This window comes from Acromyrmex echinatior, chromosome 13 (assembly GCF_024713525.1).
Source record: "Acromyrmex echinatior isolate Ae372 chromosome 13, ASM2471352v2, whole genome shotgun sequence".
NCBI lineage: Eukaryota > Metazoa > Arthropoda > Insecta > Hymenoptera > Formicidae > Acromyrmex > Acromyrmex echinatior.
This window is the reverse complement of record NC_141864.1, coordinates 8,812,440-8,829,160: the sequence shown is the minus strand read 5'-3', so window position 1 is coordinate 8,829,160 and position 16,721 is coordinate 8,812,440. Positions and strand designations below refer to the sequence as shown.

At 28.7% G+C, this 16,721-nt stretch overlaps 2 protein-coding genes across 2 annotated transcripts; one reads left to right on the top strand and one right to left on the bottom strand.

The window, feature by feature from the left end:
* Positions 1–1,290: 1,290 nt before the first annotated feature.
* On the top strand, positions 1,291–8,525 carry LOC105145663 (uncharacterized). The gene is made up of 12 exons (XM_087412703.1): positions 1,291–1,308; positions 1,407–1,530; positions 2,165–2,311; positions 2,508–2,683; positions 3,091–3,297; positions 3,455–3,676; positions 3,909–4,101; positions 4,576–4,783; positions 5,163–5,469; positions 5,546–5,691; positions 6,415–6,631; positions 6,784–8,525. The coding sequence occupies exons 1-12, from the start codon at positions 1,291–1,293 to the stop codon at positions 6,994–6,996; spliced, it is 2,178 nt and encodes a 725-aa protein (XP_087268829.1). The 3' UTR covers positions 6,997–8,525.
* Positions 8,526–8,722: 197 nt separating this feature from the next.
* Positions 8,723–15,927, bottom strand: LOC105143122 (DDB1- and CUL4-associated factor 8-like). The gene is made up of 10 exons (XM_087412518.1): positions 13,561–15,927; positions 12,935–13,315; positions 12,640–12,866; positions 12,368–12,514; positions 11,888–12,102; positions 11,429–11,594; positions 10,371–10,533; positions 9,821–9,945; positions 9,588–9,707; positions 8,723–9,239 (listed from the first exon to the last, which is right to left on the bottom strand). Exons 2-10 carry the CDS (start codon positions 13,170–13,172, stop codon positions 9,183–9,185), a joined length of 1,458 nt encoding a protein of 485 aa, XP_087268644.1. The 5' UTR covers positions 13,173–13,315; positions 13,561–15,927; the 3' UTR covers positions 8,723–9,182.
* Positions 15,928–16,721: the final 794 nt, after the last annotated feature.

Genomic DNA, 16,721 nt, shown 5'->3' with positions numbered 1-16,721 from the left:
GGCGTGGCATTTTTTGTTGCATCGGTGATGTTTGTAGATGGCACAAAAAATGCCTTTCCTTCCTTTCGTTATGACGCTGAAGATGGCGCAGATAATGCCATCTGTAAATTCGCGACACTCGATAAGGCTGCAGTCAAAGTCTCGTTAAAAATGCTTTGAAGCGTTTGGTTGATCAAGTAGAAAAAAGAATTTTATAAATTAACCAATCAAAAATTGCTTTAAAGCATTTGTAACATCACGTTGATCATACCCACTGAGAAGAAACCTGAGAGTGGATATCCCGGCCTTTTTATTTGTATACCAAACCTCGTAAGTGTCCACGTTTTTGTGGTTCTTTTCCATACTATTACGACATGGATTAGACAAAAATGAATAATCAACTTTGGCCGATATTTATAATCAGTTCTTATATTCAAGACCGTCTTAAATTCTATCTTGATGTCAATCAATCAGAGGATCGAATTAGTGTCTTAAGACATTATTTAAGACGGTCTTGAAATAAGAACCGACTATAATGAATACCGGTCTTTGATTGTTTGTCTTTGTCAAATAGTATGGAAAAGAACCACAAAAACGTGGACATTATCCTACACAAATAGAGCTCTAGAGTTTCTCTCTGCTCGATATTACAGGAAACGTTTTTATCTCACTTTGGTCAAAGCATGTTAAGCGCAATTATCTATAGCGGATAAAACATTAGGGGATCTGTTTTATCGACTTAATAGGACTTGCATAATTTACGTATATTGATATGTATTATTAATATATATTGACATATTAATATCATACTTCACATACGCATACATTTTTGTAACGTGTTTTTATATCGAAATTATATATGTCTAATGTCCATTTCGACTAATTTAATTTTAACTAATTTTAGTTCTAAAAATTAGATCAAAAAGATGAAGAGTAAATGGAACTGATGAGATTAAAATTCATCTACATTCCCAGTATCCGAAAAATAAAAATTATGACATTCGGCAATGTCCATACGAATCCATTTCTATCTATTTCAATTCTTTGAGATAAAAATAGATTCGTGGTAACCGAGGAGCATAATTAAATCTAATTCGACATTGTTCGTACAAATTATTGTTATAGTTTATGATGGGTATAAATAATTATTTGTTTAAAAAATCGTTTATATCTTTCTTTTAAGACTACCCTATACACATTACTTCATCACGATTGATTTTTGTCTCGATACTAAATGGAACTTTGATAACCAACTTAATTCTCAACGTCGCGTAAAATTTTCGTGAAATCCGCGGAAGAAATTGTATAAATATGCCGCAGGAAGAGAAGGTAAAAAGAGATGTCTTTCCCATCGAGTTTTGAAGATAGAAAAATCGCAGGTAGGAAGACATTAATTTCAAGCATTTTGATAAAAAGAGCGATTTTAGGTTCTTAAGTTGAACGATGTCTGGCATACTTGCAATAAGATACGAGCCGCCGTGTTTCGCGTCGGACTCGATCTTTGGGAGTATTACAAGCCTCTGGATCCCGATAGACGTTGTTTAATATCAGGTATAAATATCGAACATTGGCACCGAGACGAGCGATCGCTTCAAGCACTTCTAAAGTTAGTTGTTGTGTGGGAATGTTTATTTCTGGACATTCTCGATGTAATGAAATTACTTTAATTCGAATTTCTATTATATATACTCTTTTTTTTTTCTTATCCCTTCACAGAATGTTTCAAAATTATTGGACGTTTTTTTTTAACACAATGAAATTGACTTTATTTATTAGTTGTAATTATTAAAAATTGCTAAATTATGTACGTTTATATATATATATATATATATATATAAATGTAAGATATATATATATATATATATATGTATATATATATCTTACATTTATATCTCAATGTTTATATAGTTTTTAAAATTTGGATTAAAGTTATAAGTGAATATTTATGCAGAAAGCATTGATGCAGAGGTAAATAATAAATATTTGAATAAATTAATTTCGCGATATGTAATTCATTTAAATAGACAAACATTAGCAGAATTTAAAATCTATTTAAAAATTGTACTGCAATGGTGATTGATTAATTTGTGTTATCGAATGTATCTAAAATTTATGATTATTTTACGGTGCATTAATTAATTATAAAACACATGTGTACATACGTAACCAGTTATTAAATTTGCAGAGACCAAATTTATCTCCGTTTTGGCTGGACCACTAAAAGGCGTGATTGGCTTATCAGATAAAGAGATTTGCGATCTGACGGATTATTTTCGAATTCAGGACGGTCGGATTCTTTATTCGCAATTTTGTGAAGTTATTCACGATAGTGGTACAAGCAATTATTTATACAAAAAGCATTTATATAATATGATTATTTATCAGTCTTTATATAAAGTTTATATAAAATGACTCAATAATTGGATTAATACAATGAGACATGCATAGCATACAGATTTGCAAAATGACAATAATAATAATAATAATAATAATAATCATAATAATCATTTTTGTGATATTTCTCGTAGTTCCTAATTCCGAGAACAAGACTCTTGTGACCGGTTTAGAATGGGAGGATCCGCTGCATATAAATGTTCTGACCGGCACGGAGACGCGAAAATTGAATCTGATTATCACTCAGATCGCCGTGTTAGTGAGCAAAAGAAAAATTATTCTTTGGCCATACTTTCAAGATTACGAAGTGGTACGTTTGATATGATTCATCTATAAAGATATGAACCATTACAGTTTGCAACTATATTTAATTATTGCAGCTGTAATTTATTCTTTATTCTTTGTGTATTTGATAAGCATAATAATTATGCTAATACAAATACATTAATAATTTTTAATAATTTAGTTGTGCTTGTAATGTAAAACTAAATTATTAAAAATTATTAATGTATTAGCATAATTATTAAAAAGGATCATCGATTTTATTTTATTAATTAAGATATAATTGTATATTTCAGAAAAGGATTATTTTGATATAAAATATTAAAAATAAACAAAAGTAATTAAATTGTAAAAATGTGAATATTTTAGTTTAATAAGCATAAATAATAGAAAAGTTTAATAATTTTCGATTCATTCTAATAAGATGTTTTATAGATCACGAAGAATGTTGGCATAGTTACTCTTGCCCATTTTGGTCGAATTTTAAAATTTCTGGGAATTGTCCTGGGCGCTGAGGAATTTCGTCTGCTCGTAAAAAGATTTGCCAAAGATACTTATACCATAAATTATGTAGCGTTTGTGAAAGCTGTAGATGAAGTTCAACATTATTTAGAAAAATTTGGAATGGTGAATCTCAACAAAGTAAATATTGTCATTCTTAGAACCTTTTTTATCTTTATTTCTTCATAATCTTTGCACATATATATTTATAATATTTATACAAATATAAGAGAATTAGAACATAATATGTGTTTTCTAGAATGTACGTTATCTTTAGTTTCTCTGTTACATTTCTCAGGAGTTGCTCGATCAATTACCCGGTCAAATAATTACGGTCGACCTGCCGAAACTCCCACGACCAGAAATTGGTAAGATCATGCCCAGTCAAGTCTTCCATAAGCAAACGGTGTTCCATCCAGTGATGGAACAGACGAAAGAGGCGATGCTTGTGCAGGAAGTCATAAAACGCATCCAGAGGCACATTCTCGAGCACCGCATACGAATCCATGAATTTTTCAAGGTTCTCGCGATCCAATTATGTTATGTATATGAGAATTCAGCATACGTGATAACATTATCTAATTAACGTTATCATGTATGCTGAATTCCCATATGCGCGCGGATTTATCAATGAGTTGTTACCCGCAATGAGTTCGCTCGCTATCTCTATCGCATCCTCCTATTATCATGAGCGTGATATATTAACGGTTTAATCCGTTGATTAAGAACCGAACGATTTGGGGTCATCATAGGATTTCGAACATCTGAATGTTGGTCGAGTGACTGTCTCACAATTTCGAAGAGCGCTGAACGCGCTTCAGATTTCATCTTTGGGCCGTCTTTGGCTGATTGAACCAGAAATCGATGCCTTAATCGCTCTCTACAGGGATCCAGATGATCCGGATCGCGTATGTTGGCGCATATTCGAAGATGATATAGATCAGGGTATCAATGTCTAAAATAAATGCAAACGTTTTTGGTGATACATCCTGAGAACAAACGCTTTTCCTGTTTTAATATTATATATAATCTTTCTTTGGGCGTAAAATAAAATGTTTTTTTTTAATTTCTTTTTTTATAATAATATTTTGATTATTTATATAAAAATTATGAAACAATTTATTTGATTTAATTGATAATACAATAAGAATGTAATACAATTAAAAGATTGCAAACTAATTTTTCAAAAAATATTTTTTTAAGAAAGAAAACCGCTTTTTATGTAAATGAGAAATGAATAAAAAATATATGTTTTGTAATTTTGTTGTGCAAATAAATTCTAGTTTAAAGAATATTTGTTCTCAGTATATGTATTGTACTATTTTAACATTTTTTTTTATGTGTGTGCGCTACCGTTTTTACATTTTATTATTTTAATAAACATTTTTATTTAGTTTAATAGTATTTTCATTTTCATAGTTTTTACCGTAAAAGGACTTGATAAATTGCCAACCCTAAAAGTGGAATTACCTCAAGATATAGCTGAATTACCTCGAAAAGGTGTGCTAAATTGGCAATGCCAGCCGAAGAATATAAGAGAGCTTTGTGAAGATATCATGAAGAGAGTAAGACAACGAGTCGAAGAAAAAAGAATTCTCTTCAAGCAATATTTCAAGGATTACGACAAGTATATTCATCTTTAAATAATTGTTAATCAAATAATTTATTTTGATTGACGAAAAATTTAATTAAATAAAAAAATTTTCTACATATTCTATATAGTAAATTGTAATTAAGAAACATTTATTTATTATAATTTTTATTATAACTAACAGGTAATAATTTATTTAATACATTTATATACTTTTGGAAAATAAATACGAGAGTAATATTTTAAATTAAAATTGCTTGAAAAATCACAGTGAATGCTTAATAATTTTCGATCAAAATGTATTGTTTCAGTTTGCCATTTGAACAAAATATACTATTAACTGAAATATGCTATTAATGATACCGAAAAGATATTAATAATTTTTGAATTTTGTGAATTAATTATATATTTGCAGACACAATTGCGGTCATGTGACGCGAGCGCAATTCAGACAAGTCCTAGTCTTGGCGACCATATTCTTGTCTCCGGAAGAAGAGTTTGTTCTGGAAAAAAGATATAACGACGATATGGGTTTTAACTACACTCGATTTTTGCAGGAACTAGAATCTCAACCGATCGTGGAGCCTTTATATTGTCGCATGTTGGAGGATAAAAAGAGACTTAACGCTGAAAGGCCACCGTCTGAACCTGACGAGGATGAGACCAACATTGTATTGATTTTGGCTAAAATTAAAGCTAAAGTTGTACGCGAAAGAATTAAAGTAATTTATATTTGTTATTGATTAAAGAGAAGTGATTTGTGTCAGAATTAATTCGATAATTTTTTTCCACGCGTAGGTCCTCGAATTCATGCGTCAATTTGATAGACACAACCAACTTGTCATTTCGAAGTTTGATTTTATTAGAGGTCTAGATCAGCTTCGTTGCGGTTTGACAACTGCGGAAATAGACACGATTACAAACCTTTTTCAGGCGCCTCTAAAGTATGGAGATATAATATTGACAATAAGAGTCAGTAATTTTAGGAAATAAAATCAGTTAATAGAAATAATAGGAAAATAAGTATAAGAACAAGAATAAAACTAAAAAATAGAGCGAATTTTATTTTTCGAATTATTTTCTAAACAATATAGTTGCATTCAAAATACTATTTAATGAATAATGTTTAATAAACATGAAAAATTTTAAATGTTTAAACTGAAAGATAAATGTTTATAAAATTTGATGTTTTTCAAATTATTTAATAAATGTTATAAAAATATATTAAATTACATTTATCAAGTTTATATATATATAAGTATATATATATATATAAGGTGTTGGAATTAATTCGTAGCGTTTTACAAGTGATGGGAAGTACTTTCATTAATGTATTTTTTAATGCTCATGTGAAATAAATAACATTCTTTCATTAAAAACGCTACGAATTAATTCCAACACCTAATATATATATTAATATTTTTTTACTAGGTTGAAATACAATTTTTATATGCATATTTTACCAAATTTGGTCAACTTAATAAATATATATTCAATAATGTTTATTTAATGTTTTTTAGATGTTTATTGAACATAGATAAGCTGCTTGAGTTAATATTTATTTTCTTTATTGAAACATTGTTTAATTTTATAATATTATAATTATCGTCATTTATTTCTTCTTTAACTTCACAGTCTTATTTCATGATTATCGTATTTCTTTAAAGATCCGATTTCATTGAATACACCAAATTCGCGGCAATTGTGGAAGAAGCCGTTGCGACTGGGTGTTTGGAAAAAGCTCCTCTTGTGGTTCCCTTGCAACATGTGCCTTCCGAGGCGAATAGCAAAACTTTCCTGAATTTTGACGAACGACAGAAAGTAGCTATCGCTATGGATAAACTGTGTCAAGTGCGGAGTCCGAATCTGGAGGAAGTCTTCAAAGTTAGTACAGCTGTCGTTAAATTATAACGTTGCGTTATACACAATACAATCATTGAAGAGACAATTATTCATTGTGTGAAATGTTTTTTTTTCTCTTTTTTTTTGCGAGACAAAAGAACAATGAGTAAATTTGATAATTGTACGTTCTTTAGGATTATGATAAAGAGAATACTGGCACGGTTTCCAAAGGACACTTAATCAGAACATTGTCGGTTAGACGAATGCTAGAGCTCATCAATAACAATGAGTTGGATGCTGTACACAAGTGCTTCTCCACTGAGAGAAACGGCCGCTTGGAGTTTAATTATCGAAACTTCCTGTGCACTTTGTATCTGTTACAAGAGAATAAAAAAAAGACCTCATAGAAGGCGTAGATAGCCTATAGATACAAATTTGGATACTGAGAATATATCCTTACTGTTATCTGTTATACCATAATGTTGTATATTACGTTAAACAGTTTAAGAAAGTGAAATTGTAATGCAATAGTCATAATAAGGAACATTATAAGTTTCACTGTATTGATATATGAGTATTGATATATCGCATAGTGAAAAATAAGTAGAAAAAACCAATTGTATAATTTTTAATACTTTTATACATTAACTTTATTATTCTTACATATTTTTGAAGTATCGTAAAAAATACATTTTTTAAAACAAACAAAAATCTCTTTAAAAGAATTTTATGATTATTTAATTAGATAAAGTGTAGCATTAAATATAACATTACAATTTGATCACTACTGCAATGCTTTAAATTAAAAATTTTTAATACTTTTTTATTAAAACAAAATTATATATATTGCTATATTTAAATTATTTCTTTGCTTGTTAATGGATGGCGCCACTGACACTAGTCTGTTCAACTGGTACAAATAATTTCTAGAATCATTAGTTACATTCTTTACGTATTTTATATATATTTGTCATAAATTAATTAATTACAATAATATTTTCGATTAGTAATACGATAAGTTAATTAAATAAAAATGTTAAAATAAAAACTTTTTAATGCTTGTATTTTAATTTAAAATAATGTCTTAAATAATTTTAATTAAATTAATAATTATTTTATTATTGTTTTAATAATGTCGAGTTTCTATTTTATACAAATTACTATTTGAAATTAGAAAATAGAAAGAGTTAAATTTAAAATCTATTTACAAAGCGTATTGTGTACTAAGTAAGATTTAAGCAAATGTCAACAGCAGGCTTGCATTTAAAGTATCGGTTGCGATGTCCATTCAGAGGAAGTAAGTAGGAGCGGCTACGTCTTAGATGATAGGACTTGTCGAAGTACATTAGCCTTGCCAGCACGTACAACTCGCCGGCGGAGAATAATTTAGGCAGATAGAAAGTCTACCTCACGTTCTCTCATGTTCCTTACAATAGATTAAAATGTCAAGAGAAAATATATAATGAACGTCGTTGTAATATTTGCTACTTACAAAAGTAAGAGATCTTTCGTTATCAAAGTGCTCTTTATACTAACTACTCTTGCTGCTCGTCGTTTATATTTAAAATGATTTTTGTGCGAAATAATGAAATCTTACTATGTTTGATCTTTTTACTTCCCACCGTTGCTGGACTACTTGCTGCTGGATCTCCTAGGATTTTTTGTCACTTCGACTGAACCACGAAGTGTCCGTTTACGAAAGTCAAGACACCGATCACTTTGCCTTATCATTTATTCAGTCCTTATACAGGTGGTGTTTCCAAAAGATTTGGTTTTGAATAAAACAAGTTTCTCTCGAATTATTTAAGAGCAAAATTCTCTCAATATTTATTTAATGTTTTTTTTATACAGTTTTATATCATGGATTAAGGATATATAATTGAACTTAAAAATTGTACTCTGCACATGATTTATCATTTTTAAAATATTCATTCCTTTTTCTATTTCTCTTCTTTCACTTACTTCTTTATTAATTAATTTTATTTTGTTCAACGCATGTATTAAAAATTAACAATACACTAAACCAACTTATATATAATTCAAGATATGTACTGAGAGATATGAAATAGATCATTTTCAGTCGATATAAAAGATCAATCATAACTAGAATGCAAAGCACATTCGATACGTTGTGGCGAAAAAAAAAACCATTATATACATTTCACTATGTGAAGTTAGTAAAATTTATTACAATTGTGAAAGGATTAATATAAAAAAATGCAGTAAGTTATATACGACTTATGATATTAAACATTAATAGAAAAAAATGAAAAACAGAGTGAAGCACGATAACTGATGCGCGAATATATCTATTATTAAACGATTCATATTTCTATTTCTAATTAATTGGTTACAATTTTAATTGTGCATTCAATTATCGCTCTGAATTTATATTTGCAATTTCTTTTTTAATATAAAAAGTTATGTTTTATACGTTATACATGTAATTTTCATCGCAATATTAAATCATATTAATTTAAGCACCAGTTTTAAGATGGAAGACACTGTATTCTTTCAACGTCGCCGCATTCAGATAGACTATTCTCGATAGAGCTATCCGACCAGAAACTATTGGAATTAAGTACTATCATCATCATCGTCTCGATTTGGAGTTGGACATTGGTAATATAAAGGGATCCGCAAAAAAATGCTACAGAAGAAATCAATAATGTGTATATAGTCAATTTAATCTACCTCCTTCTTCCCCCCCCTTTCTCTTTTTCTATCTATGACAAATAATATCTCTGTAGAGCTCTATCAAATAATCAGAGAAAAAAATTGTTATTTTCCTCCCTATTTCTCGCGTGAGACTTGACATACTTGTGAAAAAAAGGAAATGTATGAATCACAACATTCATCGATGCGATTACACTACTGCGTTCCACTGTACTGTTTTTATCAAGAATGTGATATCAAAAATTGTATCCTTAAATGATATGCCCTTAAGATAACAAAAAAAAAATGGAAGAGATTATATAAAGAGATAATTTTTACGTACATTGCCGAATGACTGCATTCTCGAAAGTTTTTTATTCGAAGGCATCCATAGTTTAATGTTGTTATCATATCCGCAAGTCGCAAGCATGGGAATATACGGATGACTCGCCAAGTGAGTTACCTAAATTAAATTTTAGTTATATAAATTAAATTTTAAAGAGTCGCTATTTTTTCGTTCATACTGCAAATAAGAAAAATTTATTTATATTAAATTTATGAAATAGAAAAACTTACGCATGTTTTATCTCCTCTCATATATTTTATGATAGATTCTGAATTTTTTTCCCAAATAAATATATTATTATCGGTTCCAGATATAACATATTCGCTTTTAGGTCCGAAAAAATAACCATTATATACTGTAATTAACCAACAAAAGGCGTAAATAATTAATTAAATATTAATAAATCGGAATTATTTAAAGCATCATTTCTCTCAACTATACTAGCAAATTCTAGAAGAGACATCTCTATAGAAAATTTTTTTTAAATAAGTCTCTTATTAGCAACACATAAAAATTAATTCAAAAGTGTATCACCTGTATATCAATATACAGAAACAGGATTCGGTGATACACTTAGAAAAAAACTATAGTATAATAGAAAAACTAGAGAAAAAAAATTTTAGAGAAAAATTATAATATAATTATACTATAGTTTTTCTCTATTTAAATGCGCATAAAGAATAACGGTTAAGAATTAAAAAGATCTATAATGATAAAAAACCGTCAATAAAAAACAATGTAATTGTAAAATAATATAATTGCATTTTATATATAACCTACACGGTGACATATCCACATAATTCTCATACGTATGGTCGTAATCTCCAAGTGACAATGTTAATTTATCAAACAGGAATAAGTCCTTATGATTATACGAAACGAGAATTTCTTCTCCGTTATAATTATACGTTGCAGACGTTACAAATACATGATCATTATTTATCTAAAACATTAAAGTTATATATGTAGAGGAAAGGCCCTTATTATAAGATATCGAGTTCATTTTGGGTAAATGCAGGAAGTCTATAGGTAGAATTTAAAAAAATAATAGATTATTTTTGAAGAGAATTTAATAAGTTTTAAGATAATATATAAAATTTAATTCAAATTCTATTTTTTTTTTAAATTAAAGAAATGTAAAAAGTGAGCAAATCGCAGAGTCAAAAAATTGTGCTCTTTATATGAGATGCCCCGAGAAATCGATGGTAAAACGAAAAATATATCAATATTACAATTAATTATTTATAATAACATTAATTATTTATAATAACATTTGACTTTAGCATCGATTTTCACTATAACATAGGAACACGAGTTATTTCATATTATATTATAAATACTCTAGGTATCTCATATTATGATTTCTACGCCTTATGGTTTTACGATCATCAAATCTAACTTCTGTAATTGAACAATTCAACATATCTTGTATTTTTCTATTAGTATGACCTTACTCTATCACTATAGAAGAATTTATTGTCAAATATTTATTTATTACATAATAAACAAGATTTAAAGGCTCATCTCAATGAAACTTGAAGACATCCAAATTCTAAAATCTTGTTTTACAATGACTACAGGCATGACCTAATAATAAATCTTCTACTAAATAGTTTTTAATCCAAGAGCAAAAAATTCATGGTGGAACCAAGATAGCGTTTATTAGATAGCGTTTATTAGTTTAGCAAAAACGGCGCTATCTCATATTAGGTGCCTATCTCATAATAAGAGGCTTTCGTCTAATTAAACATATATGTAATAACAAATTATATTATTCTATTGCTTTCATTGTAAACTTTTTTAGTAATAGACAGACTTAACAGTACAAGACGACGTACTATATAATTAGGCCATAGTTTATAAAGAGGTTTTGAAACTTTTCGCCGATCGTATACCATGACACAGTAGGAAAAACCAGCGACACATAATTCATTACTGTTTAAAGGATTAAACTCTATACTGCATAATGATATTTTTGACGAATTTGTCTTTACTACAAATAACCTATGGACAAAAAAAATTATATATGTTACAAAGGATTTATTATAAAAAAATATTATAATAAGAAAAAAAACTCTTTTATTATATAACTGAAATCGAAGATAGATACATATTGATTGAACTTTGTAATTTGATCAGTTTAGCAGGTATTGAAATCTAATAATCTTGAGTATCAATCACGAACTAAACTCTTGATATGAAAAATTAATATAGTAGATATGCCGTAAGGAGTAAACATAGCTCACATAAAAAAATATAAATATACAATATATTTAATCTTTTTTATGATTACTCACTCTTTTGTTTCGTTTTCCCGGGTATCAATGGATATCACTCTTGAGTCAGTTCCAGCAGAAAAAATTACATGAGGTATTTCAGGATGCACAGCCAATTTCGAGATTCCAGAGCGTATTGCCAATTTCATCGATATGCCACTTTCAATATCCAGCATATATATCACATAATAAATATCAGAAAAAGCTATAAGATTTTCCCACGGCAGCCACTTGGCCTAAACTCATACAATTATAAATTAGGAAAACTAATTAAGGCTACTTTTCAAAACGTTCTCCACCGAAGAAGATTTTACTCTAATATACATATATTTATAGTATATATTACGTATATTATATATTTTGAGTAAAATATTTCTTGGAAAGGACATTTTGAAATCCTAGAAAAAGATTAATAAACATGTTTTTTTAATATAATTTCATTAAAATAATTATATATTATACAACACTCTAATCGCAATGTTATTAATTATAAATACATACATCTGATATAAAGAAGTTCTCATTATTGATAAAAGAGCTTTTTTTTTTCCCTACAGCCCAATCCCAAATAGAAATCATATCACGAGCGACACACATTAATAAATTTCCTTTGTGATTAAAATTTAAGACTTTTATTATTTCATAATCCTATAAATAATAATCAAATGTCAATGCATACCATTAATAATATAAGAATAGCTTAGTGATGGTTTCAATATACTGTATAAATTTGCGTAGTTCAATGTATAACATTTATAAGGTGAATAATTTACCGGTATGAATTCATTAAGTTTATATATAAGTTCGAACCGCTTTACTGCATATAAAGAACTATAGAACTGTCTTTCGAATAATGGATTGCTACCTATTTGGCGATTTATCACTTCCGGTACAATATGCCAATTAGGAAATATTTTTCTTATTTTAAAGTTATCGGTCACTTCTTTATTGTTCTTATCTTTATCTTCCTCTTGTTTCTCTTCCCATTTATTCCCACTATCTATGTTTAAAATTCAAACTTTTACATCTTACCAAATAATGCAAATATTTGAAAAAGTATAAAAATACCTTCATGTTTGTATGGATTAGACTGGTAATTATTAGTAATTTCTGATCCTGCTCTTAAATTTGTATCCGATGATTCGTTCTCAGTTAACTTATTTATCAAATAATCATTTTGCTGCTCCGCTATTAATGTGTTTCTTTGAAACGTCACTGTATTGTTATTTAAATTTCCTTCACTGGTATTGCACGCACTTTCATTTAATTTTTGTCGCTTACTCGAAATTTCATCCGATTTTTCCATTGTATCGCTACTGGTCTGTATTTGACTTTTCGAGATACTTCTTTTGATTTTATTCTGATTAGTGTGCAATATGCTTGCTTCGTTAGTACAAGAAACGAATTATTATCTTGTGAGATAGTAACTTCTGATGAATCAAATTTAAACTGGAATAGAATTTTTCTTTTAACATATAGTTAGTTTTGTCACATTTATTAGTTGTTATCTTAATGTTTGCAGAAAGTTCTACAGGTTCATTTGCTTGTTTATTTTGAACAGTTTCGCAAGCAATATTGTTATTAAATTCGACTATATGACTAGTTTTGTTTAAAGTGACATTGTTCTCAGATGTAATATTATAATTATTTAGATTTTTCGAGATATGAGGATCTTTTAAAGAACTTGACTGTACCTTTCTAAATTCTTTGCTATTAGAATTTTTGATATTAGGAAACGTTTTTACTTCAGAATAATTACTGGTATCATCCGGTACTTTACTTTTAAAGTTTATTTTATTTTATTTTAAAGATCTTTTTGTTTTATCCAAACTGTCAACAATTATTCCTTCAAAATACACATCGAAAATTTAAATATGGTTTTTCCTAAAAATAGATTAATTCACAATAAATAATAAACTTTTATATTACAAATTATATTATATATACATAATTTCTTAATAAAACGTGCATATATCTGAGTGAATTATAAAAAAATCTGGAAAAATGATTCTTGATTATCTGAAATTAATATCTATAATATCTACTGACTTTTTGTTCTTTATTAGAAATATACCTATTAATAATAAAAGACATATTACAATAATTTAGATCACAGACATAAGATTTAGCAATTATCTTCATTTTCTTATAATTATGCAAATAAGTTAAATAAAATACAAAACTAATTTATTTCAATAAACTCAACAAATTGAGATCTTTTATTTGAAAAGTTTTATTTCGCTACTTTAATATTTCTGAAAAGACAACAAAACATTCTTATTAAAACTGAATTTAACATAAACTATCTTTCAAGATTCTTTCTTGAGAATTTCTACATCGTCTTTGATGTTTCATGAAGATAAAACATTTTTATTATTATAACTTCAAAAAACAAAACTAAAAATACAATTAATGTGAAGCTTCGATTAGAAGCGAACGACAATTAGCAAAATTTGAGGTGAGATATAGGATTAGGAGAGGAATAAACGATTCTCGTTGACAGAGCACTCACCTTGGGACTTTCTCTGTATGGCCGTATTCCACTTTTTACAAAAGCACATCTCACAATTGTTGTGTCAGATTCGATATATAAGAGTTAAGCAGAAGGAATAATGATAGCCAACGGCTGCGTTCAGCAGAATGTTTAATTTACAAGTTGGAAGTTTTCTTCGCGTTGATTGGATCATACTTTTAGATCAAGAAGAGTGTCGTCGAAGATCCTTCTTCTTCTTCTTCTTCTTCTTCTTTTGATTGGCTCTGGTCTCCGCCATCGGGATAAAAAAAATGACGCGAAAACAAAGTATGCAATAAAATTATAAATTTTTATATTCTATAAGTTCGGATTTACAATAGGTGTTTTAAGTCTTAAGCTGTCAAATTGCAGACGGAACGATGGAACAACTTACTAATCTATAACTTATTATTTTTGCAAAGAAACGTATACGAAAAACTGGGGAAGTGCTATAGTATGTGTAATGTTTCTTTTCAAGAATAGAAGCTCTGTTGTATCTTGAAACGAAGTTAAAATAAAAATCACAAAGTGAACAAATATTTATTATAATGTTTATTTATAATTTTATAGGTCAACGTCTAATTTGATCATTTTTGTAATTTTCACCGCGTTTCAAGATGCAGATTGAGGGTCACTTCGATCAACTCTGATTAACTTCAATCGATGATTAGTCCATTGGAATTGCCCAATCGCATTTGTCAACGACAGATTCCACGGACTAACCGTCGATTAAAGTTAATCATAGTTAGTCGAAGTAGTTCTGAGACTGGACTGACAGTTTAATCAAAAGAAAGGAAATTAATACTAATTTTAGTAAACTTTGTTTTGATTGATCAAATTCCAATGTAATATCAATGGGCTTTCTACAATATGCGCATTATGTATGAAACAAAACGTACCTTATTTAAGACATGCATCTCGCAATAAAGCAACTACTGCAGCAGCTAACAAATTTTTTTGTAATAAGAGGTATCATTAAGATTCCTCATAAAATAGAAACAAAAAAATTACAAAATAATAGAAAATTTATCAATAAACGCAGAAAAGTAAGGAAGGGTAAAAATTTGATTTTATTATTTTAGTAATAAATTAAGAGTTATTCTGTCGCTTTATAATTAAACGACAGGTATGTACATATTAGACAAAAAGAAGGAATCGACATAATTACTCTGAAACATGACACGTTTGTGATCTATAAGTGCGTCACGTGTAGACTCTTTAGGAGTCGTGGCCTCGTATCACCCTATGATAACCCAATGGAACCCTCTTGTTTCGTCGTATCCAGTTACGAGCTGTGCGGACGCACGTGCATATTATCGTCCTGAGTGCTTCACCTGACACGTGGCCGGGTAAATTTCAATTCACCGGTTCTCCGCGGATGTCAGTGCTTGACTTCGTGACAAGTAGGCTGTCGGGGTCGCCTGAACTCACTCAACTGGTTGTCGTTTTTAATTCGTCGAATCGCCGTCTTTACTTAGCATGCGTAATGATCGCTTCGCGATACCGAGTCACGCTCACGAAAGCACGAAAACAGTTCATCTCAAACCAGAGGGACTCGATAAGAATTAATAGAAATTTATTCCACGATTCGTGAAAAATCTTTTTAATCTTTATAAAAATTAAAATGGGGAAGAAAAAGAAAAATCCAACGATAATGATGGAAATCGGCAATTTCCGTCATTATCGTCGGATCTTTCTTTTTCTTCCCCAATTTAACTTTTATGTGGAATAAGAAATTTTTTCAGCTGAACTTTTGCACGGTTCATCCCTCTTTTTTTTTTCTCTCCACGTGAGAATTAAAAATTTTTATTTGGAGAAATAAAAATAAAGTTGAATGGTGCACACAAGAAATTTAACTAAAAAAAAAACCTTAATGTGAAAGAATGATCTTAATTTTTATTTTGTTATGCTTAATAACTATATTCAATAACTTCGTATTTTAGAAAGAATACTAGCGAGTGTGACTCAGCAAACTGCGAACTATCTTGGGATTGAGCATCCAGTGTATTCACATTGTAGAAAATATCTATCCAGGTTCTATCGAAATTTCTATAAGTATTTTAAGATATTCTAAGCAATTTAATGCTAATAATTGTAGCGCAGACTTTATTGTTTATTTTCAACGAGAAATAAAATAATACTGTATATTTTTATAATAATTCCCGGGAAAAAATGTTATATAAATGGATACATTTTGTATATAATCATATATAAAATATGTTAATTTTTTATATAATATATATAATATAATTATATAATTTTATATATAATTATATATAATTATATATGATTATATATACATGCAAAACATTTTTTCCCGGGAAGTCTATATAATATGATGAT